The sequence below is a fragment of the Lithobates pipiens genome, unplaced genomic scaffold (genome assembly GCF_037356315.1).
Source record: "Lithobates pipiens isolate NorthernLeopardFrog02 unplaced genomic scaffold, aLitPip1_a1.2 Scaffold_28, whole genome shotgun sequence".
NCBI lineage: Eukaryota > Metazoa > Chordata > Amphibia > Anura > Ranidae > Lithobates > Lithobates pipiens.
Genome location: NW_027507789.1, coordinates 162,029,733 through 162,055,793, shown reverse-complemented (window position 1 = coordinate 162,055,793; position 26,061 = coordinate 162,029,733). Strand labels below are relative to the sequence as shown.

At 42.1% G+C, this 26,061-nt stretch overlaps 1 protein-coding gene across 2 annotated transcripts in view; it reads left to right on the top strand.

Annotated features, from left to right (window-relative positions):
• Positions 1-25,455, top strand: part of IKZF3 (IKAROS family zinc finger 3) — a 224,925-nt gene extending 199,470 nt beyond the window's left edge. For both annotated transcript variants that reach the window (XM_077459817.1, XM_077459816.1), the window contains exon 8: positions 19,717-25,455. In XM_077459817.1, coding sequence (XP_077315943.1) covers positions 19,717-20,390 — 674 coding nt within the window. In that variant the 3' untranslated portion in view covers positions 20,391-25,455. The remainder of the gene's footprint in view (positions 1-19,716) is intronic.
• Positions 25,456-26,061: the final 606 nt, after the last annotated feature.

Genomic DNA, 26,061 nt, shown 5'->3' with positions numbered 1-26,061 from the left:
GGGGTCCCCCCCAAAGTCCATATCAGACCCTTATCCGAGCACATAGCCTGGCTGGTCAGGAAAGGGGGTGGGGACGAGCGAGCACCCCCCCCCCTCCTGAGCCATACCAGGCCGCATGCCCTCAAAATGGCGAGCGAGGGCCCCCCACCCTAAAGCACCTTGTCCCCATGTTGATGAGGACAAGGGCCTCTTCCCGACAACCAATGGCCAGGGTTGTCGGGCAGGGGGCTTATAGGAATCCGGGAGCCCCCTTTAATAAGGGGGCCCCCAGATTCTGGCCCCCCACCCTATGTGAATGAGTGCGATGTACCCCTACCCATTCACCTGGTGAAAAAAGTGTGAATTAAAAAACACAACACAAGTTTTTAAAATAATTTATTAGACAGCTCCGGTGGTCTTCCGTCTTGGGGGGTCTTCTTGCCGGACTCTTCTTCTTTGCCGCCGCTGTCCAGGGGTCTTCTTCCAACTTCGGGGGTCTTGTCCCCCTCTTTGGTTCTTCTGCCGGGCCTCCGCTATCTTCTTATAGTTCTTTTATGAGTGTTGGCCCTGTTTTCTTATTCTACTTCTTCTATTTCTTCTTCTTCGTGATGTTGACACGATGTTCTCTCTGGCCGCAATGGCAGGGACGCGTTGTGTGGCGACTTATATAGGGACAAGGGACAACTTATGATGTCACAGTCCCGGAGGATGCTGGGAATGTGACATCATAAGGGGGTGGTGTCACCATGTGACATCACCCATTGACCCCGCCCCTTGTCCCTATATAAGTCGTCGCACAACACGTCCATGCCATTGCGGCCAAAAAGAGCGTCGTGCCAACATCGCAAGGAAGGAGAAGAGAAGAAGGCGACAGTGACAGAAGACCGGGCCAACGCTAGTAAAAGATCTATAAGAAGGTAGCGGAGGCCCGGCAGAAGACCCGAAGAGGAGGACAAGACCTCCGAAGAGTGGGACAAGACCCCCGAAGTCAGAAGAAGGCCCCCGGACGGTGTCGGCGACGAAGAAGAAAGCCGGGCTCCTCCGCTAGTAAAAGAGCTAGTAAAAGAGCAGAATATAGCGGAGGAGTCCGGCGAGAAGACCACCCAAGACCACCGGAGCTGTCTAATAAATTATTTAAAAAACTTGTGTTTTTTAATTTACACTTTTTTCACCAGGTGAATGGGTAGGGGTACATCGTACCCCATACTCATTCACATAGGGTGGGGGGGCTGGTATCTGGGGGCCCCCTTATTAAAGGGGGCTCCCGGATTTCGATAAGCCCCCGCCCGCAGAACCCCCGAGAACCCACGGCCAGGGTTGTCGGGAAGAGGCCCTTGTCCTCATCAACATGGGGACAAGGTGCTTTGGGGTGGGGGCACAGGGCCCCCCTTCCCCAAAGCACCCCCCCATGTTGAGGGCACGCGGCCTGGTACGACTCAGGAGGGGGGCGCTCACTCGTCCCCACCCCCTTTCCTGACCAGCCAGGCTACGTGCTCGGATAAGGGTCTGATATGGACATTGGGGGGACCCCCACGCCGTTTTTTCGGCATAGGGCTTCCCCTTTAAGTCCATACCAGGTGACGGGGCCAGCGAGGTGTCAATCTCGCTGATGGAGGCGGCGACATTGACTTCCTTTGCTAGTCCTGTCTACCTGGAGCTGCGTTCAAAATGAACTGACTTTTCTCCATGTGTGGGCAAGTCCATTTATTTCAAAAGTCCGGCGGACTCCCGCCATAGTCCGGCGGACCTCCACTGCAAAGTACAGCGGGTTGTACGAGGCATGAGACATTCTAAAACTACTATGTATTGTTCTAGTCAACAACCTATTAACATGTTATATAAATCAGACTTAAGTAATGTTTCAACTGTTTGTAGAAAAACTACTATGAACATTCAGTTGTATGGTTTCCTTGAAACTCAATAAACTTTAAGTTTAAAAAAAATCTGACACGTTTCGGCCCAAGCCTTCATTATAGTCGGTAGATCAACTTCTGTACAAAAAGCCTGCCCATACATGGATCGAGATTTGGCTGGTCCCTGTTGAACCGGCCAAAGTTTGATCTATAATTGGCCATTTTTAGCAAAAGAACATTATTGTTCAAAGGCCTATTGGTTATTTGCTGGGCTTCTAATTTTTAGATCTAAACTCAGAATGAGAATCTCCATGTACCGTAGAAACAATATTATTATCTTAAATGAAAGTGAAACGCAGATGAAAATGTGACACACGAACATTAAACTGCTCACAGAGAATAAAAAGAAAAACAAATGAAAAATTGGCTGAAATTGATAGCGCTGGCGTAATAATACGACCGACCTGGTTTTAGTTGTCAGGGGCGGCTGCATAATCTTCTTTTGATCTGACGGGCTCTGAGGTGTGAGGTTTCTGAAATCAATCTTTCTGTTTCACATTTACACAGCAGGAAAATCTATTGCAAGGGGGAAAGGTGTGAATGTGATATTTTTATTGTGAGGGGATGAAGTGAAGACATTGTGCTGGCTACGTGATTTGTGTCTGTTACATCAGCCTTGGGGAAAAAAAAAAAAAGATCTATACATTGTGAGAAGGTCATGTAAGCAGACAGCTGTGCACATGCAGACCTGTTCTGTAATCCAGGCGTACCTTCTGTCTTTCCGAGGTGGAAATGCGGGTCTGCAGAGGAGATGTCTTCACCTACTTTGATAACTAAAAATTGCTAGCAGACTCTAAACGCATCATATACAAAGAGACATGATTTTGTGGATTCAGATTAAAAGACAAAAAAGGCACACAAAGCTGAGAAGCTGTCTCAGCTGAGGTTGGTACCCTCAAGTGCATGTTATTGGGATAAAGGAGCAGATGCTCTAAAATGCTTAAAGGAGAAGTGTGGGGTTTCAACATGACATACCTAGGTGGATGCAACATCGGTCCAATGCTGCATCTGTCCCTCGCTGCCTCTACATGGAGAACCGAGCGATCAAAGACCGTTGATCACTCAGTTTTCAGTCTTCAGCTGTCAGACTGACTCTCTTCTCTTCCCCTCAGCGCTCGCTGGAGCACCAGGCTGTGGAATGGGTGGGATCAGCTGGCTCAGGCCCTCTGGGAAGTTGAGCCAGCTGCAACTCAGGCATCTGGGTGGATACCGACATTAAAGTCAGCATCTCTCCAGAGCCTGGACCTTCTTAGTGACATCAGCTGACAGACTTTAGCACACTATCAGCTTAGTCTGGGTAAGAGGAGTGCCGAACTGAATGCACTCCTGTGATTCCCAGGAGAATTGGGGCCCATAGAGCTTTGGCCCTACTACTACTTTAATTGTCAGCAGTGTAGAATATGATCTGGTTGTAGTGGTCCCCACCATTGTCATTGAGTGGGACATATTTTGGAGTTTGGTGGTCAAGGGGCTTGCATGCACTAGCGCTCCCTTATTCTGGCATTTAAATGAGTGTGTCTGGTGTCAGCAGAACTTTTTTATGAGGCCATTGAGAAGTTTTGAAGCGCTCTTCAAACCCTCATGTTCATCATTGCACTATTTTATCATTTTTGCTTTATCTATTAAAGTTACTTGTGTTGTGATTATTAGTTTATAACTAATAATTAATGTAATTATTAGTATTGTTGTGGAAACAGGAGTGTCACTCCGCAACTTTGGTTCTTTTATTGTGCACTGGTGCGCAAACCATGTTGGAACAGGAAGGAGCCAAACGGTTCCCATAAAGCTGGCATCATGAAATGGTCCAACATATCTTGGTATGCTGACGCCTTAAGTGTTCTCTTCACAGGAACTAAGGGGCCAAACCCAACCCCTGAAAAACAACCCAACACCATAATCTCCCCTCCACTAAATGATTTGCACCAGAGCACAAAGCAAGGACCATAAAGACATGGATGAGCAAGTTTGGGGTGGAGGAACTTGACTGGCCTGTACAGAGTTCGGACCTCAACCCAATAGAACACCTTTGGGATGAATTAGAGTGGAGACTGTGAGCCTGGCCTTCTAATCCACATCAATGCCTGACCCCACAAATTCCCATAGACACACTCTTAAACCTTGTGGAAATATAATACACAACTTGCATAGTCAAGTGCGCGCTATTTTTTTGTTGTTGCTGCAATGCTAGTTGCCTGGCAGTCTAGTACACCTGTGTCATTGAAGCAAAACAAGCATGCAGATTGGAGCAAATTCAAAACCTGTAATCTTTTTACTGTTGGATTAGGATGACAACAATGTAGAAGTCAATAGTGGCAGCATACATATTTTTTCAGTACAGGTTTCCTTTAAGAAAAACCTTAATCTAATACAGTTAGCAGACATCACAAGAAGAGCTACCATTACTGAAAGCTTATCGAGTTATTCTTTCCTGGTTCAGGCACTCTATCGCCTTCTACACGTAAGGCAACCTGTGATCCCTCATTTGGAGGAAGGTAATTAGGTTGCATGAAACGCAGTCTCTGTGCAATAGGCCTTCCCCTGTGACTGATAACTGTAAATTATCTCAAGGTGCTACAAATCGATAGCAAATATGGTAATTAGCATTTCTGCAAAGTGATAACAAGCAATGCAGCTATGATTACTTGCAGTTCAAAAATGACAGATGCCTTATAGAAAAAAAAATGTTATGTATGGGTTTCACAACCAGAGGCAACAGTTTCATAAACTGGAGATCAAAATTGGAGGCTGACCATATTTTAGAAAGTGAGAAGAAAATCTCCTTTTAAAAAATTCTTATGCGAGCAAGTGTCTTCGTTGAAAGATTTCCTTTCCTGTTCTGGTGACAATTATAAATTGGGTATTTTGACAAATTTTTCTCATTAACAGGTATACAGCCAACAATACCAACCCTACCCTATTCTACTTAAAACTAAGAATAAAGTTGTTTTAGATATATTTTAACCACTTGATCACGGATGTTTCCGGGATGCGCACCCCAGAGGGCGCGCAAGAGCAAGTTTCTGGGAGGACGTCCACCCAGAATAAGCCGACCATGCTGCAGCTGTCTTTCGGCTATGGCCCGGTTGGCATATGGTTAAAGTAATCTAGCTGTGTCCATGCAGGGCACTATAATGAAGATGTCCACAGACACCATATATATCTTCCTTTGACTCCCTCGCCATTCAGTTTAGGCATGGGATGAAAGCAAACTTACTGAAAAAAGTAGCTGGAGTTGTATCTCACACAGGGCTATGGACTGTCCCATGACAGCACTAATTTAACTTGCTCTGTCACATTCCCAGAGGTACTGTTTTTTGTTCTTTGGGGCTCGTGCTGAATGGAGCTGTGGGGAAATGTAGGAACAATAAGTATATGCCCCTGAGGATGGTGGGAATTTAGTGCTGGCACGCACAAGCCACCCAACTGATGAAACTGAAATGTGGCTCGCTCAATGACCCTGGAGAGGGCATGGGCCACTACAGTCCAATGCTGTTCTGCACTGCTGCCCTTTACACATATCTCCTTTACACCTTTACTCCTTCTTCAGAGACTAAGCATGCTACTCACAAGGCCTTTGAGGAAGCCATATTTTAGAGACCTGAGTTCCAGCAGTGTGAGTTGATTAGATATTAATTTAGATTAGGGGTCTCCAAACTTTATAAACAAAAGGCCAGTTTAATGTCCCTCAAACTTTAGGAGGGCTGGGCAGAGTAACAAATGCATCAGTAGGAGTAGACAAAATCTCAGACTTGGTGGTCACTAGGGGGAAAAATAGTGCTACATTATTGGTATTGGTTGGAGGAATAGTGCCCCATTATTGGTATTAGTTAGAGGAATCGTGCCCCATCGTTGGTGTCAGTGGAAGAAATAGTACCCTATTGTTAAAAAATGCAAATGATGCGCTCAAATTAACTTCTCCCCCAGTGCATCAGTAGTATAAATAAATCAGCATGGTAATTAATGAAAATGGCCTGTGCAATTGTCCAATATAAAGTGCTGACTATGAAAGTTAATAAAAATTTGCCTGTGTGGTTACCCAATATAAAGCGCTAACGTGCTGATATTATAAAGTGCTTGAAATAACCCCTCTTTCTACAAAAATATTAAATATTAAAATAATAAAGTGCTGCGTGCTTAATAGTTGAACAAAGTGCTATTGTGCTAATGAACAGAATAGGCTCCCAAAAAAAAAATGAAAATGCTAAATCAATCGAAAGTGCCGATGTGCTATGCGTGCTCCAATCAGCGTGCTCCAAATACAAATTCAAAAATTACTAGCATAATAAATAAACCACCCCCTCCCTTTAGAATGTAAGCTCTATGAGCAGGGCCCTCCTGTACCTTTTGTATTGTACTGTAATTGTGTTGTCCCCCCTATACATTGTAAAGCGCTGTGTAAACTGTTGGCGCTATATAAATCAATAATAATAATAATAATAATAATAAACAACAATTGATGCATACATTATTCTGTGCATAACTCAAATACACATGAAAAAATCTAGTAAGTGTAAATCAGAAGGATTAAATTAAAATGCAATAGTTCATAACCCTGGAAATAAAGATGTCCTGTATCCTAGTATAATTCTCTCATTCGGACTATTTCAACTGAAAAAGTATCAATCTCTTCAAGCCTCTATAGAAATTGACCGCTCTTTAATAATGCTGGGCTTCCAGGTTTTTCTTTTTATCCATTTTTGCGCTTTAGTATTATTTTTTATTAGTACCCTATTGTTGGTGTCAATGGAAGAAATGGTGCCTCATTGTTGGTGTCAGTGGAAGGAATAGTGCTTTATATCAGTGGGAATAACAGAGCTTCATATCAGTGGTAGGAACAATGCCCCAAGGGCTGGATAAAGGCATGGAAAAGGCTGCATCAGGCCCACAGACCGCAATTTAAAGACCACTGAGCTTTCTAGAGCAGGAAAGGGTAAAAACCTCTAATGGTTTATTTTTGTGTCCTATTAGGGAGATTTTGCTTTACTTCTTGTCCTGGAGAAGCTAAAGGAAATTTGTTTTTTTTTTCGATTTCAGTCCCTGTGACAGTTGTTACCAGGACAGATTAAAGGGTGAATCTCCCCAACAGGGGCAAAGCAATAAGAACCTGTTGGGGTTTAATCCTTCCCCACTCCACAAATCCAAAACTAAAGAAGAGATACCTTTACATACACTTTAATATCTGAGAGTCAATCGGATTACAAGATTAGCTCTGAATGTATGTGAAAGTATTAAAGGCCATTAGAACAGCAGAGGTGCTAATCAGCACTTTTATCACAAGTTAGCAGAGCCTGATGTGTAAAGGTTATTGTGTCATGAATCTTTTAATGAGACCAAAGTGGCACTCATTGCAGTGTAACTCAAAGCTCTTGTGCCATTGCTCCTACAAGATGTGACTATTTGCCAATTTATTTCACTAACAAGAAATGCGGTACATCTGCTACCATAATGAAGAATAACTTGTTTGAACGACAATATATGGAGAGGAAAGGACTAATTATGCAATATTTCTTCTTGCACTGGCATGCCAAAGTTTTTATTGACCATGTGTATGTCTACATGCGTGCTTTCATGTGTGTAGTCCGTAATAGCATGACCATTCTTAGCAACCAGGTGATGAAAAAGAAAAACTAGCCTAGATGACTTGAGACCTACTACCTTCATTTGTTAGGCTGGCCCCAACACTTGGCCCTTACCTGAATCTTAAGTCTGAAAGCTGAACTCCAAACACTATCATTTATTATTTGTAGACACATTTTGGTTGATTTACCAAGACTGTAGAGTGCAAAATGTGGAGCTTGTTTGATAAAGCTTTGACATAAAAACCGTGAAGCTGCAGAGCTGCACCAGATTTTGATCTCTCCAGTTTTACTAAATCAACCACCTCTGTTAGGTTCTTATAACTCCACCTTTTTGTTGGTGGCTTTTTATGCAGCTTCCTCTGTATTTCTGCTCCGTACACACATCACCACGTCAGCTAAGATTGACAGTAGCATTAGCTTCTTGTGAAAGCTTACAAGCCCATTACAGACAGCTACAGCTTTAACACTTGACCTCCCCCTAATGCCTAGTACACACAGGCTGAATGTCAGGAGACATTGGCGGGTTCAATAAAAAATGCCTGATATATGACCCGTGTGTATGTCAGCCGGTCCCGAGCAGCCCTCTCAGCCAGTGGTTGAGAGCGCTGACAAGAGTGTTTTGGCACCCCTTGTCAGAACACAATAGCTCAGCAGTGGAGATCGATGTACTAACATTGGACTGTTAGTACAGCGGCTCAGACCAGAGCTTAAGGCTGGATTTACCCCTATTTAGTTTTAGTGCTTTTTGCATTTTGCAGATTTGCACTACATCCATTTAACATGGTTTCCCATGGATCATGTTCTGTAGAGAAAATCTGCAAAAAGCACTAAAAATGCATAGGTGTGAATCCAGCCTATTAGTGTGTACCAGCCTTTACCCTTAAAGTGGACTTATGCCCCGAGTATGCACATGAAAGTATTCGCATACTCAAAACATGAAAACACTTTAAAATCCCCATTTACCACTGAAGTTATAGGCATTGTGGAGAAATTCATCTTTGAAGTTCATAAGAGAGGTTGGGAAATTGTAGCTCTTTTCCTATTACTTTTTATTGCAGAATCTTGGCAGCCAATCAGCTCTCTTATGCAAACACACAGCAAGTCTTTCCAAGTCGAATGGAATTAACTACATGTTAGGAACATGTATCCCGAATAAACTCATTGATTTAATCGTTTCCCAAAACAGTTACATTAAAGGCATTGGTGAATGATAAGGCTGCTTTCACACTGGGGCGGTATTCAGGCGTTACAGCGCTATAAATAGCGCCTGTGTAACGCCTGAAAAAAACTGGCCCCTTTAACTCCAGTGTGAAAGCCGGAGGGCTTTCACACTGGAGAGATGCGCTGGCAGGACGGTGAAAAAAGTCCTGCCAGCCGCATCTTTGCAGCGGTGAAGGAGCGGTGTATTCACCGCTCCTATACCGCTGCTACCCATTGAAATCAATGGGACACCGCGGCAATACCGCCGGCAAAGCGCCGCTGCAGCGGCACTTTGCGGGCGGGTTTAACCCCTTTTCGGCCGCTAGCGGGGGTTAAAACCACCCCGCTAGCGCCCGCACACCGCCGCTAAAACGACGGTAAAGCGCCGCTAAAAATAGCGGCGCTTTACCGCCGACGCTGCTCTCGCCCCAGTGTGAAAGCAGCCTAAATCACAGATACTTTTGCCCTCAGCTGAACTGTCAAGTAATCAAATGGCTGGTGTTATAACTGATCACATGTGCAGCACCATGGCAACTGCAGATCAAACATAGGCTAAGATGGCAGCTTCCTTGGTTGTAAATTGTAGGAGGGCTTAGTTCCACTTTAAGCGTGACCTTTATTTCGGACTTTGTTTATTGGATCCAAAAGAGTTTGCACCTGAACACTGACATTCTTAGACCCCATACACACTATTCGATTTTCTGCAGATTTTTGTCTTCCGATTTCCCCAAACCATATATTATGAGTTCAAACCTTAAGAGTTTCAATGTGTATGCAATCAGGCAGGCCCTTGCACTACATGGTTTTGGTAAATCTGAAGACTAAAATCTGCAGAAAATCTAATAGTGTGTATGGGGCTATAGTCTAAGTGCCTGGCACAGAATACTTCCCAAAAAGGTGGGGGTGGGGCCTGCCAACAAGAACTTACAATCTAAAGGGGAAGTGATATTGCAGCATGAGTACTTTTACGAGGCATCAACCACGCCTTTTTTTAAATACGAATAATGTTCTATTAATAATACGGGAACAAGCCATGCAGCTAGATGTGGTGCACACTGACATAAAATGCAATGTCTGTGGAAAAAAGGATATTGCAAGCTTTAAGTCAAACATAGTGCAACTAACAATTTTTCTCATACTTAAAGCCATATTTTATCACATTTATCCTTACTTTTTCGCTAGACCTCAATCAGGTTTACATAAGTAGTATTCAAAAATAAGTTGCACTAAAAACTTAAATAATAAATTAAATAGTGAAAATGAAATAAGTAATTGAGTCCATCCAGTGAAGTGATATCCAAGGTGATCCCACAATGATAATAGATGAAAATGCACCAAGAAATGAGTGATATTCAGAAACGTGACTTCCACCTCTTATAGAGTGGCTGCTTACCGACTCCCTGTAATCTCCTGTTACGGGAGATCACACACACTTTTGGCTTTATACCAAGCCAGGGCCTTTGGTGAATCCAGGGAAAATCACAATTCAAGAACTTCCACCGCCCTGATTGGGCACGGTCGTACAGGAAACCCAAAGAAAAATAGAAGCCTCCATAGCATAAAATCTTTGTGCCATTTATTGGTTTCAAAATGTAGCACAATTACAAATATGCAAGTAGTTTTTGGCATAAAGTTGCAGCCCGTCACTCTGGAACCTGCAAAAACACGGTGACGTCAGCACATCGCTCCTCCCTACGCATTTTGTCACAAATGACGTCATCCTGGGGCATACATAAATAGTAATTTTAACAGACTGTTGTTCAGAAGATTGTTGAATAGACACTTTTACAAAATACAAATTCCAATAAAGCTGTTTTGCTGCTCTCATCACTTTCATACCATGAGAAAACTCTCCTGAGGACCTGGCCCTCGTTCACATGGTGATTCATAAAAGCCTATCTGTTATGTTAAAAGGCGCCCAGGTTTCAGCTAGTGAGAAAGTGTCAGTGGCTAATTTTCCATGGTGAGTAAGAGGTATGACGCTAGACCCAGTAAATAAAGCTGAGAGACGCACAGGTTGCCAGACGTGTAAAAGGCAGCATACCTTGATCAGTCATACCATTTTGATTACTGACAGTGAATATCTTGACATTGATTATCTTGTTAAAATGGCACCTGAATCTGGGTGGAGTATATTAGACAGCAAGTAAACATATTGGCCTTGAAGTGGATGGCAGAAAAAATTTGGCAAGCATAAGGATTTGAGTGATTTGACAAGGGCTAAATTGGAATGGTTAGATAACTGGCTCAGAGCAACTCCAAAACTGCAGCTCTTGTGGGAAGTTCCTGGTCTGGAGTGGTCAGTTCCTACCAAAAGCGGTTCAAGAAAGGACCATCGGCGACAAGGCAGTAAATAGCCAAGACTCAATGATGCATGTGGGGAGAAAAGGCAGACCTGCGTAGCCTGACCCAATAGAAGAGCTACTTGTAGCTCAAATTGGTAATGCTGGTTCCTTATAGAAAGGTATCAGAACACACTGTTTGTTGCTTATGGGTCATGCTGACCCATGTCCACAGCCAAAAGCACCTACATTGGGCTTGTGAGCATCAGAACTGGACTGCAGAGCAATGGAAAAAGGTGGCCTGGTCTGATGGTAACACAATTTCTTGTACATCATGTGGATGACCAGGTGCATGTGCATTGGTTACCTGGGGAAGAGATGGCACCAGGATGTACTATGGGAAGAATAGCCACCAGAGGTAGATACCACAGGTCTAGTGGAGTCCATGCCTTGACAGGTCAGTGCTGTTTTGGCTGAAATTGAGGGACCTACTCAATATTGGGTGGGCGATCATAATGTAAGGTCTTATCGGTGTATACTTCCAGTAAGTTCATTTAATCTTCATTAGGGCACCTACTCCCTTGTTTTTTTTTCAGCTACTCATTGTTTCTGCTTTGTGCAAGGCACTGTGACACCCTGCAAAAATAGTGGGGCAGTCAAATGTTTGCGACTGTTAAATTATCTTCTGTTCTGCATAGGGAAGCAATGTTTGCAAAATGCACTGTGTACTAAATGCTGCCAGTTTCTGAGTTACATTTAGTAATGGCAAGAGAGAACATGGCATTTTGCAGTATATGTGCTTCACCCTATGAGTGCAAACAAATCCTTGACAAATCCTTAACAACAACTCAACCACACCGCCACTTATTCATTTCATGCTGGTAAGATGCTTTTGCAAAGCTGAGATGACATGTTCAGTGATTGTTGAATCATTAACTAATACTATGAGGAAAGAAAGTTTATACTCTTAGTACTCATTTATGTGGTCGAGTCGCAGTTTTATGCAATAGCCCCACACAGTCTGGCTCATACATGAAGTGTTGTTCCCCAATCCTGTGTAGAAGAACAATTTATACACTTTCTTTCAGTATGTGAAGTGGAAGGTGCAGCTTTCTGCACCAGAACCCTTGAGGCTTAACTCAAACTGTAGCTTAAAGCAGGTGTAAACTGCCAGAAAAAAAAATGGACATTCCTGCAGGTTTAAGTCATAATTTACTAGTATGCACTGCATACTAACACATTATGACAGGCTTACCTGGACACTGAGCCCTCCAGCACAGCGCTGTCACAGCTCCCCCATGATTCCATCTTCATCCGGTCTTCCTTCTGGGTTTGCAGACTCCAGCTCTATGAATGGCCAGGGCCGCAATGACCTCACTCACGCGCATGCATGTGGGAGCTCCGGCACAAAGGGTATGCTGTCCCTTCAGAGGGCTTGCGCAGATGAGGTCACCGGCTGCATTCTGTGTGAATATCTCCTAAAGAGTGCAAGTTTAGGAAATATTCATTGTACCTACAGGTAAGCTTTATTATAGGCTTACCTGTAGGTACATGTTAAAAAGTGGACTTTATTTCCATTTTAACTTATCTGCCTTATCTGTGTGTCATGGGGTATGTATCTTCAGCCTGGTTTATTGAAACCTGCCCCTTTCCCAGAATTCCAACCAAAACTTTTCCACACCCACTTTTGGCTATGCTCTCAAGTGCCACTTTTTCTGGAACCTTCCGAGGGCAATAAAAAGGTGGACACTGATGAAGGAGGAGGAGAATAACCAGAGATAAGAAGACCTTGTATGGGTGAATATACAGTAAGGCCTCTTTCACGCGGCCGATCCATTCAGGTCCATCTGTCAGTTTTTCAGGGGGACCTGAACGGATGCTCCATAGAGGTCTATGGAATGTCGCATGTCAACGGTGACATGTCCGCTGACATCCGACCCGCTCCGATACGAAAAAGTGTGACGGAGGTAAACCTACTTTTCCATCCGTCATCGGATTGGATGACGATGGTCGTCATCCGATTTCCCATAAGGGAGAGTGGCGCTCTGACAGGTCCATCCCTGTGTGCAGAGATGGACCTGTCCTCTGCCTACTCAGCGGGGATCGACGGCTGAGCAAGTGGATATTCACAGGACGGATCATCACTGATCTGTCCCGTGTGAAAGAGCCTTAAAGAAGAATTATGAGAGCAGAGTGGGCATATATCAAAAGTGAGAGAAATTATCATAAAGGGGAAAAGTTCAGGTATGGATGGGAATAGTGAAAATGAGGAGAGCAGAGTGGGCAAGCATGGAAAATAAGTGAAATAATCACAGTGGGAAGAAGAGTGGGTATGGGTGTGAGAGGAGGAGAATAATTATAGAAGGCAGAAGAGTAGCATGGATGGAAATAGAGTAGAATGATGAGAGCCGAGTGGGCATGCCTGGAAAGTGAGCAAAATAGAGAGGAGGAGAGTGGGCATGGGTGGAAGAGGAGGATAACAGTTATTAAGGGTAAGCGAGCTGGTAGCCCACGTACACACGGTCGGAGATTTTGGCAACCAAATCCATCGGATTTTGTCTGTCGGATTTAGTCCGACGGATTGTGTCCGAAACTGTTGCATACACACGGTCCGGCCAAGTTGTCTGATTTAGCGGTTGCCAAGAACGCGGTGACGTAATTTCGTTACGATGGGACTACATTCAGGCTAGTAGCCAATAGCTTTGATGTAGGAATTTGATTTGAGCAGGCGTGGCACTTGGTCCAATCAAAATTCGCTACACATGATCGGATTAGGTCCGACCGGCCCAGTTGGTCGGGAAATATTTCCAACATGTTGGAAAATTGGGTCGGACTGAGATTCGGACGGAATCAGTCCAATGTATACCACACACAGTCGGATTATCTGACGACATGGTCCGATAAGACTCATTCCGACAGATTCTCCGACCCTGTGTACAAGGTCGTATAGGTGGAAATCTCTCTACATTTGTTCACATGACATCTCAAAGCCACAGTTGCTGGATGATTTTCCATTACCGGACAGTATGATTGCATGTCTGAATGACATAGCTACTGTATATACAATAATGACCAGCATGTTTTAATGATTTTGGGTCCTGCTGTGATTGATGTTTGAATTGTGTATCTCTATAGAAAAGCATTTCCTCTTCGTTCCACCAGCCCAGCATATAGTATTAGTACTGTCTCCCAGGCTTGCCCTACTCTGGGAACAGACATGAACAGTAGTGAAGTTGAAGAAGGTAGGTGCGTGGGCACAGTACATGTGGATATATAGCAGTTCATTGACCAGTGCACAGTGGCAAAAGCAATGATATAAAGCAACACAGACATGAATATTAGGAAAATATGCAAGTTTGATTAAATGCCGAGGAGGGAACTGATAACACTCTGGATCATGTATGAACAGTTACACCTCCCTTCTGTGGGCATACCATTTCTGCCTACATTGTTTAAGTTAATGCAGATTGGGACAGCGTAGGCAGGCACTGGAGGAGACATCGCAGGGGAAGGCTATCTCAGTGCAGATCATCTCAGAACAAAGTACTTAAAAAACTGACTGGGAATGGTTTGGCATTACTAGGGGGGGCGATAATGTCAGCAAGAACAGTTTGGCCACACCCACTGTTCGCCGCAGCGCTCTGCATTACCACTCTCCTTGAGGCACCCAAAAGGTGTCCCAGGTCTTTTATAATCCTATAGTGTATACAGGGGTCAAGTCCTGGGGAAAAAAGTATGGGAACTCCAACCCAAGATCCACTCCCCCACCAAAAAGAAAAATGATACGGTCATATGCATATATATTTCACAGAAAATACAGTGCAAAATTTATTGTAAAGTGCCAGTTTACAAAAACAAAATAAGTTAACTTGTTAACTAACAAAATAATCACCACAATGGGTGATGATCTTTCCCTCGTTTGATTCCTCCCACTGACACCAGTGGGAGGAAGCACAGGGCGGGGAGCACAGGTGATGTCATTGGTAGAGGTCGACCGATATATCGGCCAATATTTGCCATTTTTTAATTAATCGGCATCACGATTGTGCCGATAAAAAGGCTGATTATAACTACAGCAGGACTTGCAAATGACTTCTGTAATAGAAGTCAATGCAAGTTGCCTGAGTCTTTGACTTCTTTCATCTCTGGGCAGTCTGCCAAGAAAAGAGTAAAGAGATACAATGTTTACTTATGAATGAATTCAACTCTGTGTGTAGAGTTCTCAGTTTAACCATTTAAAGACTAAATCTTTTCTGACACTTATTGCTTACAAGTAAAAATCCTGTATTTTCCTTTAGAAAATCACTTAGAACCCCCAACAATTGTATATATATTTTTTAGCAGTGACCCTAGGGAATAAAATATCGGTTGTTGCAATATTTTATGTCACATGGCATTTGCGCAGGGGTCTTTCAAACGCAATTTTTTTGGAAAAAAAGACACTGATTTCAAAAAAAAAAAAAAAAAAGGGAAACAGTAAAGTTAGCCTATTTTTTTCGTACGAAAGTTTTGATTACCTGTTTTTTGTGTATTTAATATTTAATATATAGTTTTTTTTTGTTTTTAATCTAAATTATACATACAAGTGAACTGATTGGAGGTTTGTTTTGTTTAATAAATGTTTAAATGTAAGAAATTTTCTGTATCACTTATTACTTAAGGCTGCTTTCACACTGGAGCGGGCATCGTCGCTTAGTGAAGGATCGGCTCGGGCAGCTCTAGTCCTGCAAAGGGAATGGCGTTCCTGCTGTGAAAGAAGAGCAGGGACGCCGTTCCTGTAGGACTTGATCCCTGAGTGTATACTAAGGGAAAAAAGGGCCCTATAAAGTGTTCAGGCTTGGCTTGAAGAAAAGGTGGCAACCTTAGTGTCATAGGGACACAATATCACCCAAGCAGCACAGCATTACAAAAATCTGACAGAGGTTCCAACCCTTCTCCAGTCTCCAAAAAATTACAAACAGTGGAAAGATTATTGGTTTTGGGTAACATATTGGTACAATGGCATTCTTGATTTTTAAACATATATGATGGATACAGTGTGCCTTTAATAATTAATGTAGTCTCCAAACGTTGGTAGTATCCTATCTGGCTATGAATACGATCATATTATCCTAACGCGGTAATACACTTGCATGTGTCCAAAGCTGAGCTTGTCATTCCAAATGATAGATGACTTGCATACATTTAAACTCATCTCCTGTGTATGTAACAAGGTTAGACAGGCTGCTTTGTCTAGTTTTTTTTCAAGGACATAAAAGTAGATATGTACAAGAAATTTTCAAGAGAGCCAAAAATAGAGGTGAGAGTTTTAACGGATTGTGGCAGGCAGAGAACACAAGTTGTATGTGCATTGGGGTTTATTTACGAAAGGCAAATCTACTTTGCACTGCAAGTGCACTTGGAAGTGCAGTCTCTGTAAATCTGAGGGGGACATGCAAGGAAAAAAAAACAGCATTTTTGCTTGTACATGATTGGATGATAAAATCAGCAGAGCTTCCCCTTATTTCAATCTTCCCCTCAGATCTACAGCGAGTGCACTTGTGCAATGTGGATTTGCATTTAGTAAACCAACCCCACAATGTTACATTGTCAGTATAATGGCACAAAATGAACTGACTATTCTACATGGCATAATCTTCATTTTACTAGAGTTCTGAAGTACAGAAAAACTCCCACTGTGTGCCTCAGTTCTCTCCATAGGTTGCAATTGTTCTTTCATCCTCCCCATTTTTCCCACATTATGATGTAATAATTTAACCACTTGACATCCGCGATATAGCCGAATGACAACCACAGCGCAGATCTGAATTCCCAGGAGGCCGTCATATGACGGCCTCCCCTGTGCACGCTCCCTGCGCGCTCCCTACAGGGCGTGGAGCGTGCTGTGATCACCGAGTCACTGAGACTCGGGTGATCATCGATCCGAGTAAGGGGCGGGTCTCGGCCCCTTATCATGTGATCAGCTGTCAGCCAATGACAATTGATCACATAATCAAAACAAAGGCTTGGTGATATTTTTTTTTTCTCCTCACGCTGACAGCGGAGGAGAAAAAAAAAAGCTGATCACCGGCTCACCTTAAAGGGACATTGGTCCCTAAATGGAAGAGGCAATTATGCCTCATTTATGCCACCTGTCAATGCCCACAAGTGCCACCTATCAATGCCCACAAGTGCCACCTATCAATGCCCACCAGTGGTGCCAATCAGTGCCACCTAGAAGTGCTGCCTATCAGTGTAACCGATTAGTGCCCATCACTGCCACCTATTGGTGCCCATCAGTGCCGCCTCATCAGTGTACATCAATGACAGACAAAAATGACCCGTTTTAAAATTTTATAACAAAATGTAAAAAAAATTAAAAAATTTCTTTTTTTTTATTCGGTCTTTTTACATTTTTAAACAAAAAATAAAAATCACACAGGTGATCAAATACCACCAAAAGAAAGATCTATTTCCTTCACTTGGGTACAGTGTTGTATGGCCGCTCAATTGTCATTCAAAGTGCATCAGCGCTGAAAGCTGAAAATTGGTCTGGATAGGAGGGGGGTTTAAGTGCCCTGTAAGCAAGTGGTTAATAATGACATTAAATAACAAAAGATAATAAATACTATATTTATATAAAATATCAGAGACACCTAGATGACACTGATCCCAACACTCAATCTAAATGGGTGAACTGCTTTTTAGCCGCTATTATCCAAAAAATAGTAAATACAATGCACCCAATGGCTGGTGTGGGATGCTGGATAAAATGACACTAAGGCCAGTCATAAACAGCATGAAGAACTGTAAAAGCCTAATGAGACACTTAGGCTAGGTTTCCACTATTGCGAGCTGAAAGTTGCACGATTTGTTGCAATTTTTGATGGAATTTTGATGCGACTGGAAACAATGCCTGTGAATTCTTGAGGTCTATGGACCTCAAGTCGCATTAATGTGGGACCAAAGTAGTACAGGAACTACTTTGAAGTCGCTGTGACTTGAAGTTGCACAGATATGAACAGTACTCATTGGAAATCATGGGAAACGACTTGCCATGCGACTTTGCTGTCCCAAGTTGCATGACAAGTCGTCCTAGTGGAAACCGAGCCTTACTTTGGGTTCACATCTGTGCGATGCACAATACAATGGGGTTGATTTTCTAAAGGCAAATAGATTGTGCAGTTTGCAAAGTGCAGTTGCTTCAGAGCTTAGTAAAGGAGGTAAAGTGTCTCGGTCACCGCTGGGCTCCCGTGATCTCTTGGGGCTCACAAACACACAGTTTCCGGTTCTCTGAGCAGTGAACTGAGTATGAACAGCGATCTGTTAGTTTCCCTGCACAGTCCCACCCCCCCCCCTTCAGTTAGAACACCCCCTAGGATACATATTAACCCCTTCACTGCCCCCTAGTGTTAACCCCTTCACTGCCAGTGACATTTTTGCAGTCATCAATGCAATTTTAATCGCACTGATCGCTATATTAATGCCAGTGATCCCAAAAATGTGTCAGAATTGTCAAAAAAATGCCAAAAAATATCCCCTATTTTGTAGATGCTATAACTTTTGCGCAAACCAATCAATATACGCTTGTTGCGATTTTTTTTTTTTTTTTACCAAAAATATGTATTAGATTACGTATCAGCCTAAACTGAGGAAAAATACATTTTTTATATATTTTTTGGGGATATTTATTATAGTAAAAAATAATGCTTTTTTTTTTTTTTAAATTGTCGCTCTTTTTTTGTTTATAGCGCAAATAAAAACTGCAGAGGTGATCAAATACCACGAAAAGAAAGCTCTATTTGTGGGGAAAAAAAGGACATCGATTTTGTTTGGGAGCCATGTCGCATGACCGCGCAATTGTCAGTTAAAATGATGTAGTGCCGAATCACAAAAAGTGCTCTGGTCTTTGGTCAGCCAAATGGTCTTGGGCTTAGGCGGTTAAATAGATACTGCACTACAAGTGGGCTCCTCACCAGCCTTCTATGAATATTTAATTGTGATATCATTTGTGATATCATTTCTAATATAACATAGCAGTAGGGGCACCAGTGTATGAGATGTATATACATATATACATTTTTAGAATGTATATGATTTTAATTTGTTCATGAATAAAGTATATGTTTTATTTTACACTTCATTCGACTGTCATATTTTTAATTGGTTTGTTTTTTCTTTTTTGTAAAGGGGTTGGTATTCAAAGTCTAGTTTTCCTTTTTTTTTTTTTTTTTTTTTTTTTTTTTTATTATAATTGAGACATAAACCACTTGTCCTCAGGTGAGAAGTTGGGACTACTGATCTGCATACTGATTCTGGGTCAATAACTCAGAATGCACTGGTGCCAGAGAATCCACATAAAAGCCAGACAGCTAGCATTTTCAGAATGAATTTAGCAATGGCGGTTCAAATATAAGTCTGACTGCAGGTTTCTCTCAAGTCTTTTTGTACATTAGTTTGATTTATGCAGCACAGGTATGTAGATGAAGGATGGCTGGTTGCTTGCTAGGTGGATGTTTATGAACAAAAAGGAGAAACAAAAGCGCAAACCCCATAGTGTAAGATGTAAAAGTAAAAACGATTTATTAAATGATAAAAAAGCACTCACAAAAGTGATGTGTACTGGGTGAAACAGCCTGAGTTGTTTAAGGACCAGGAATAGTAAGGCAGTAACCAGAAACCTTGAATGACTATTACCTGTCACCAAAGCATTGATGTTTCTTTTTGAGCTTTAACTTTTGATTGTACTAACTTCTTCTGGCTGTTGTGTGTTCCTTTCCCCAGGAGAAAAGAGGCAGTGTTTTGAGGTGCCGTACAACAGTTTCCTGTATGATAAGGATCATGACATGATACCTCCACGATTGTTGGAACATAATACAGGGAGCGCTATAGCCTACATGAGTCCAGGAGTCTTGCGTCCACTGGTCCACACTCCGCCTACCCCTACTGCTGAAATGGTGCCTGTTATCAGCAGCCTATACCCACTACCCCTCACTCGTATTGATATGTCTAATGGACACTTACCGTCCCAGCCAGTCAAGGAGAAGAAGCCAGCTCAAGAGAGGGGCCTGTCCCCAGGTGCCAATGCTCATGACTCGACTGACACAGATAGTAGCCACGAAGAAAGGGCGTCTTATCCTCCTGCATTACAAATGCGGACAAACAGTGTTCTGCAGCCCCCCAAAGAGCACTCCAGGAGCTTTGACATCTTGAAACACTCTGGTCTATCACAGCGTGAGCTTCTGCAGCTTCTAAGAAAAGATGGGTGCCCCTTAGGCATGTACCGATGTGACCACTGTCATGTTCTTTTTCTGGATTATGTCATGTTCACCATCCACATGGGATGCCATGGTTTTCGAGATCCCTTTGAATGCAACATGTGTGGGCATCGTAGCCAGGATCGCTATGAGTTTTCATCTCACATCGCACGTGGTGAACACCGGCTTGGAATGAATTAGCATCCTTGTTGACACCTGTGTCCAACACAACATTAACCAGAATGCTGGTTCCTTGCCATTGCAGCTAAATAATATATTTGAAAATGTGGGACATTTTTTAATTGCTAAAGAAATAAGTCCTGTTTTTAAGAATTATTATTATTATATCTTAGAACTTTACAGATCTACAAACGAGTGGATGGATAAATAAGGGGCAGCTCCAGACAGGCAGCCAGATACCTGTTAAAAACATATATGTAGAAACTGTTTTAAATGAATATAGATTTGTAAAGCAATGTACATATTTTTATGATCCGCAAATCCTACTGTGTTAGGAGACTGCATAGCAGACTGCTGTATGGACATCTCTGCCAGTGACACCAGTTGACCTGTAGAATGGTTTATTGATTGAAAGATTATATATGTACAGCGGGTAAAATAATTATTGAACACGTCACCATTTTTTCTAGGTAAATATATTTCTAATGGTAAATATATTTCTAAATGTGCTTTTGAATTGAAATTCATACAAAGAAGCCAAAACAAATAAGTTCAGAAATTAAGTTATGTGTATTAACCTCCCTGGCGGTACGATTATTTCAGATTTTAGGTGCTGAAAGCGGTACCATTATTTTGCATGAAAATTTGGTGTTTTATATTGTAGTCCTGTAATTCTTAGGAATAACTCTCTTAAATCTGTCCAAACCAGAGTCTAGCAGACATCCCGGATATGATAAAGTTTGAAAAATGTAATCATAAATTATAATATAATAAATAACTATAAATAATTATACCAAATAATAATATAACAATAATAAAAATTATTCAATAATGTAATCAAATCAAAAACACTGAAATGTACTCAGTTGCAGAATTGTCGCTGTCATTACTTTTCAGTATTTGATGACGGAGCTCCACACAAATCGCTATCGCTCAATTCTGCGAGTGATTCCAATTTATTATCGCTGTTTTCTAGCTGGTCTAAAACCATTTCTGATGTAAAGGGAAAGGTTTGGTTGCTATGGACAATCTCCAGTTTCCAGGCATAAAGAACAGTTTTTCTATTATAAAACGGCATGCAGGGCACTGGGCAGAACACTAGGGACATAGGGGATGTGAAATAATTACATACAGCAATGTAATCTGTAAGATTACATTATACTCTATGTAATGTGTGTGTTTTACTTTTTGAACTTGGAGCAGTTCTCCGTCCCTGTGTGCCACAACGCTCGCAGGGAACGGAGATCGGCTCCGTGATACATTGAGCGGAGGACGAGCCGCTCGCACAGCGGACATCGCTGGGTCCAGGGGAGAAGGTAAGTAACATCTCCCTGCATTCAGCGATGCGGTCCCGAGTCTGGCTCAGGGTTACCGCTTTTCGTACAAAATCTCCACCCCGAGCCAGACTCGGAAATACCGCCAGGGGGGTTAAAATGGATTGACACAGGGAAAAAGTATTGAACACATGTATTAAAATGGATTGACACAGGGAAAAAGTATTTAACGCATGACGAGGGAGGTTCAAAAAGGCATGGAAAGCCATGACACCAGCTGAAGTCTATCAGTAATTAGAAAGCAATCCTGCCCCTTAATTAATATTAGCTGGTTCAGTCTCAACTGATGGCCTATAAAAATGTGTCTCTCAATACCAAGGTGTCACACAAGAAACATCTCATGATGGGTAAAAGCAAAGAGCCCTCAAGACCTTCACAAACGTATTGTTGCAAAATATACAGATGGCATTGGTTACAGAAGGATTTCTAAACTTCCGAATGTTCCATAATCTGGAAGTGGAAAGAATATAATTTCAGTATATACCGGTAACGACCAGGTGCTCCTCGCAAGATTTCTGATAGGGGAATGAAACAAATTATCAGAAGAGTTGTCCAAGAGCCAAGGCCCACTTATGGAGAGCTTCAGAAAGACATGGAATTAGCAGGTACAATTGTTTCAAAGAAAACAAAAAATAATGCACTTAACCGCCATGGTCTGTATGAAGGCTCACCAAAAAAGACTCCATTGCTGAAGAAAAAGCATGTTGACGCTCGTTTAACATTTGTTGTACAACATTTAGACAGGCCTGTGAAGTACTGGGAGAATATGTGACCAAAATTCTATAATTTGAATGCTATAATACACATGATGTTTGGAGGTCAAATGGATCTGCACATCATCCCAAAAACACCCCCATACCAACAGTGAAGTTTGGAGGTGGGAACATCATGGTGTGGGGCTGTTTTTCATCATACTGGCAAACTTCATATCATTGAAGGAAGGATGAATGGAAAAATGTACCAAGACATTCTTAATAAAAATCTGCTGCCATCTACCAAGATGAAGATGATGAAACGAGGGTGGACATTTCAGCAAGACAATGGTCCCAAACACAAAGCCAAGGAAACGCTCAATTGGTTTCAAAGAAAGCAAATAAAGCAGATAGAATAGCCCAGCCAATCACCTGACTTGAATCCAATGGAAAATCAATGGAAAGAACTAAAGATCAGAGTTCATAGAAGAAGCTCACAGATCCTTCAGGATTTGAAGGCTGTTTGTGTGGAAGAATGGACCAAAATCACACCTGAGCAATGCATGCGACTAGCTTCTCCAAACAGGAGGTGTCTTGAATCTGACATTACCAACAAATGATTTTGTACAAAGTATTTAATACATTTCGGTTAGCATGTTCAATATTTTTTTCCCTGTGTCATCCCATTTTATTACACATAACTTAATTTCTGAAGTTCTATTTGTTTTGGTTTCTTTGTATGTATGGATTCCATGAGTTGTTACCAACATGTGGTGAAAATGTCATGTCAATAGCACCTTTAGAAATATATTTACCTAGAAAAATGGTGTTTAATAATTGAATTACCTGGCGTGCGTGTGTGTGTGTGTGTGTGTGTGTATCTATATATATATATATATATATATATATATATATATATAGGCCCTGAGTGAACCTTAACAGGGATGAGAAAAGGGACTTTGATTAAGTCATGGTGCTGGAACTTCGTTCAGTATTGACATCCAGAACTAATATAGAAATGAAGGAGTTGAAAGCTTATTTGGTGTTAATTGCATTGAGATTCTACTGTTCAGTCTGTCCTGCACAATCTTTCTTGTTTCTTTTAAACGTAATACTGTACTCTTTTTTTATACTTTTTTTTTTTTTAACCCAACATCCTAAATGGTAAAAACATAGATATTTGCGGTACCATTACCTGTACGGAGATACCAAATATAAAATGTACAACCATTGAGGTTATTATGATGTGGGCCAAAGTAGCTGACAGCCTTCCCTTAAGCCTGGTCATAGATGATACGATTTTCTTTGGTTGCAGGAAAGAAAATTGCTTGATTCCCCTATACTTGATCCCTCTCGTGGAACTATTGTGTTCTCCCAGTGGGGGAGGGGGGCATGAGGGGCCGCCCATGCTGGGAGAACACAGTGATTATTGCTTGCAGCTATAGTTGCTGGCAAAAATAGCATCCTAAAAAGCTGACATGCTGGTTGTATGCAAGTCAATCGATATATGTTGACTTGGGTACAACCAGCATATCCATACATAGTTTGAATCTCAGCTAGTCCCTGCTGAACCAGGGAAGATTGAAACTTCTATGGCCGACTTTAGCAATGCTGTGAAGCAGATTATTGTTTCAAAACCAAAGGGATTTTTTATATAACATTGCTGCATAGCAAGTAAAAAAAGAAACATGGGGTTTAGTCCCCTTGTACAAAAAATGATGCAAAATATTTAATTGTACTTAATAACTGTTCATGTTGATTGAAAACACGAGTATTTTCTAAAAAGAAAACCATTTCTTTAATTTGAATATAACAATGTGAAGCTTTCTAGCTCTCATCAATGCAAGATATAGCATTGGCCATTCTCTGTGCTCTAAGTCCCCTTTCACACAAGGGCAGACTCTGTTTTGATTGGCACGGGATCTGTCCATTGATCTCCTGCTAATCAGAGCAGGCGGAGGACAGGTCCATGTCCACTCAGTTTATGCAGACAGAGCCCGCTCTGCTCTATGGGCAGCCAGATGTAAATGGGCTTTGCTGCCCGTTTATACCCAACTAGATCTGATCTGATCCACCTGCACAAAGGAGGATGGATCCCTTTACATTTGTTTTTAGTGGACCGGATCGGATTAGAGGTAGGCCGGTGTAAACAGACACTTAAAATGACAGGTGGACCTGATCAAAACGATTGTGAGAAAGGGGCCTTATATGGAAACTTTAGTTACATTTCTCCATGTGAACATGAATTTTATGTTGTGTTATTGGTTTGATAGCAGGCACCACAAAGTGCATCTTTTAAAAAAAGTCAGATGTTTCCTGCAGGCCCCAAACCTGAGTATAATATGTGCAAATCCTAAATAAGAGCCAAAGAAAGTGAAACTCCAGGATTTAGAAACATCTCTGTTCTCAATGTGTAAATAAGGGTAGAATTAGCCATACGTCAAAACCTCCCTTTCCTCTGAAGCCCGATCCACATTTTGATTACTCTCCAGAGGCTACTGACAGGTGGTAAGGAGGCAATGTGATGCCTCCTCACTGCCTGTTTTTACTGCATTTTTGGCAACCTCATGCGTTGTAGTAAATCATCGTATCCGTGGCATGCCTAATGCAGTTTAAGGGGGGCAGTTGGTGGGTGGCAAAAAAAAAGCATTTCAACCATGCATTTTTGCCACCCCACAACAACACATATCATTGAAACCTGAATGTTTCCTTCCCTGAGTTGCGAAGCTTTTCAGCCATTTATTTCAGTACCATAACATAAATAGTTTTACGTCTGCTGGATAGAACAACCCCTGCTATACTACTGGCCGGCTCTGGATATGACAAGGTGTGAGTCTCATAGACTAGTGTCCTTCTGCCTTCTCCACTCCCCTTGGCCAGTCACAGAACACCATGTATTTACAGAAGTAAACATGTTGATTTTATGGTACCTATAATTAATGGCTGAATTGCTCCACAACTCGGGAGAAGTAACATTAATTTACAGTATCTCACAAAAGTGAGTACACCCCTCACATTTTTACAAATATTATATTCTATCTTTTCATGTGACAACACTGAAGAAATGACACTTTGCTACAATGTAATGTAGTGAGTGTACAGCTTGTATAACAGTGTAAATTTGCTAACCCCTCACAAAAACTCAACACACATCCATTCGTGTCTAAACCGCTGGCAACAAAAGTGAGTACACCCCTAAGTGAAAATGTCCAAATTAGGCCTAAAGTGTCAATATTTTGTGTGGCCATCACTATTTTCCAGCACTCCCTTAACCCTTTTGGGCATGGAGTCTACCAGAGCTTCACAGGCTGCCACTGGAGTCCTCTTCCCCTCCTCCATGATGACATCACAGAGATGGTGAATGTTAGAGACCTTGCGCTCCTCCACGTTCTGTTTGAGGATGCCCCACAGATGCTTAATAGGGTTTAGGTCTGGAGACATCACCTTTACTCTCAGTTTCTTTAGCAAGGCAGTTGTCATCTTGGGGGTGTGTTTGGGGTCGTTATCATGTTGCAGCCCAATCTCCGAAGGGAGGGAACCATGCTCTGCTTCAGTATGTCACAGTGCATGTTGTCATTCATGGTTCCCTCAACGAACTGTAGCTCCCTAGTGCCAGCAGCACTCATGCAGCCCCAGACCATGACATTCCCACCACCATGCTTGACT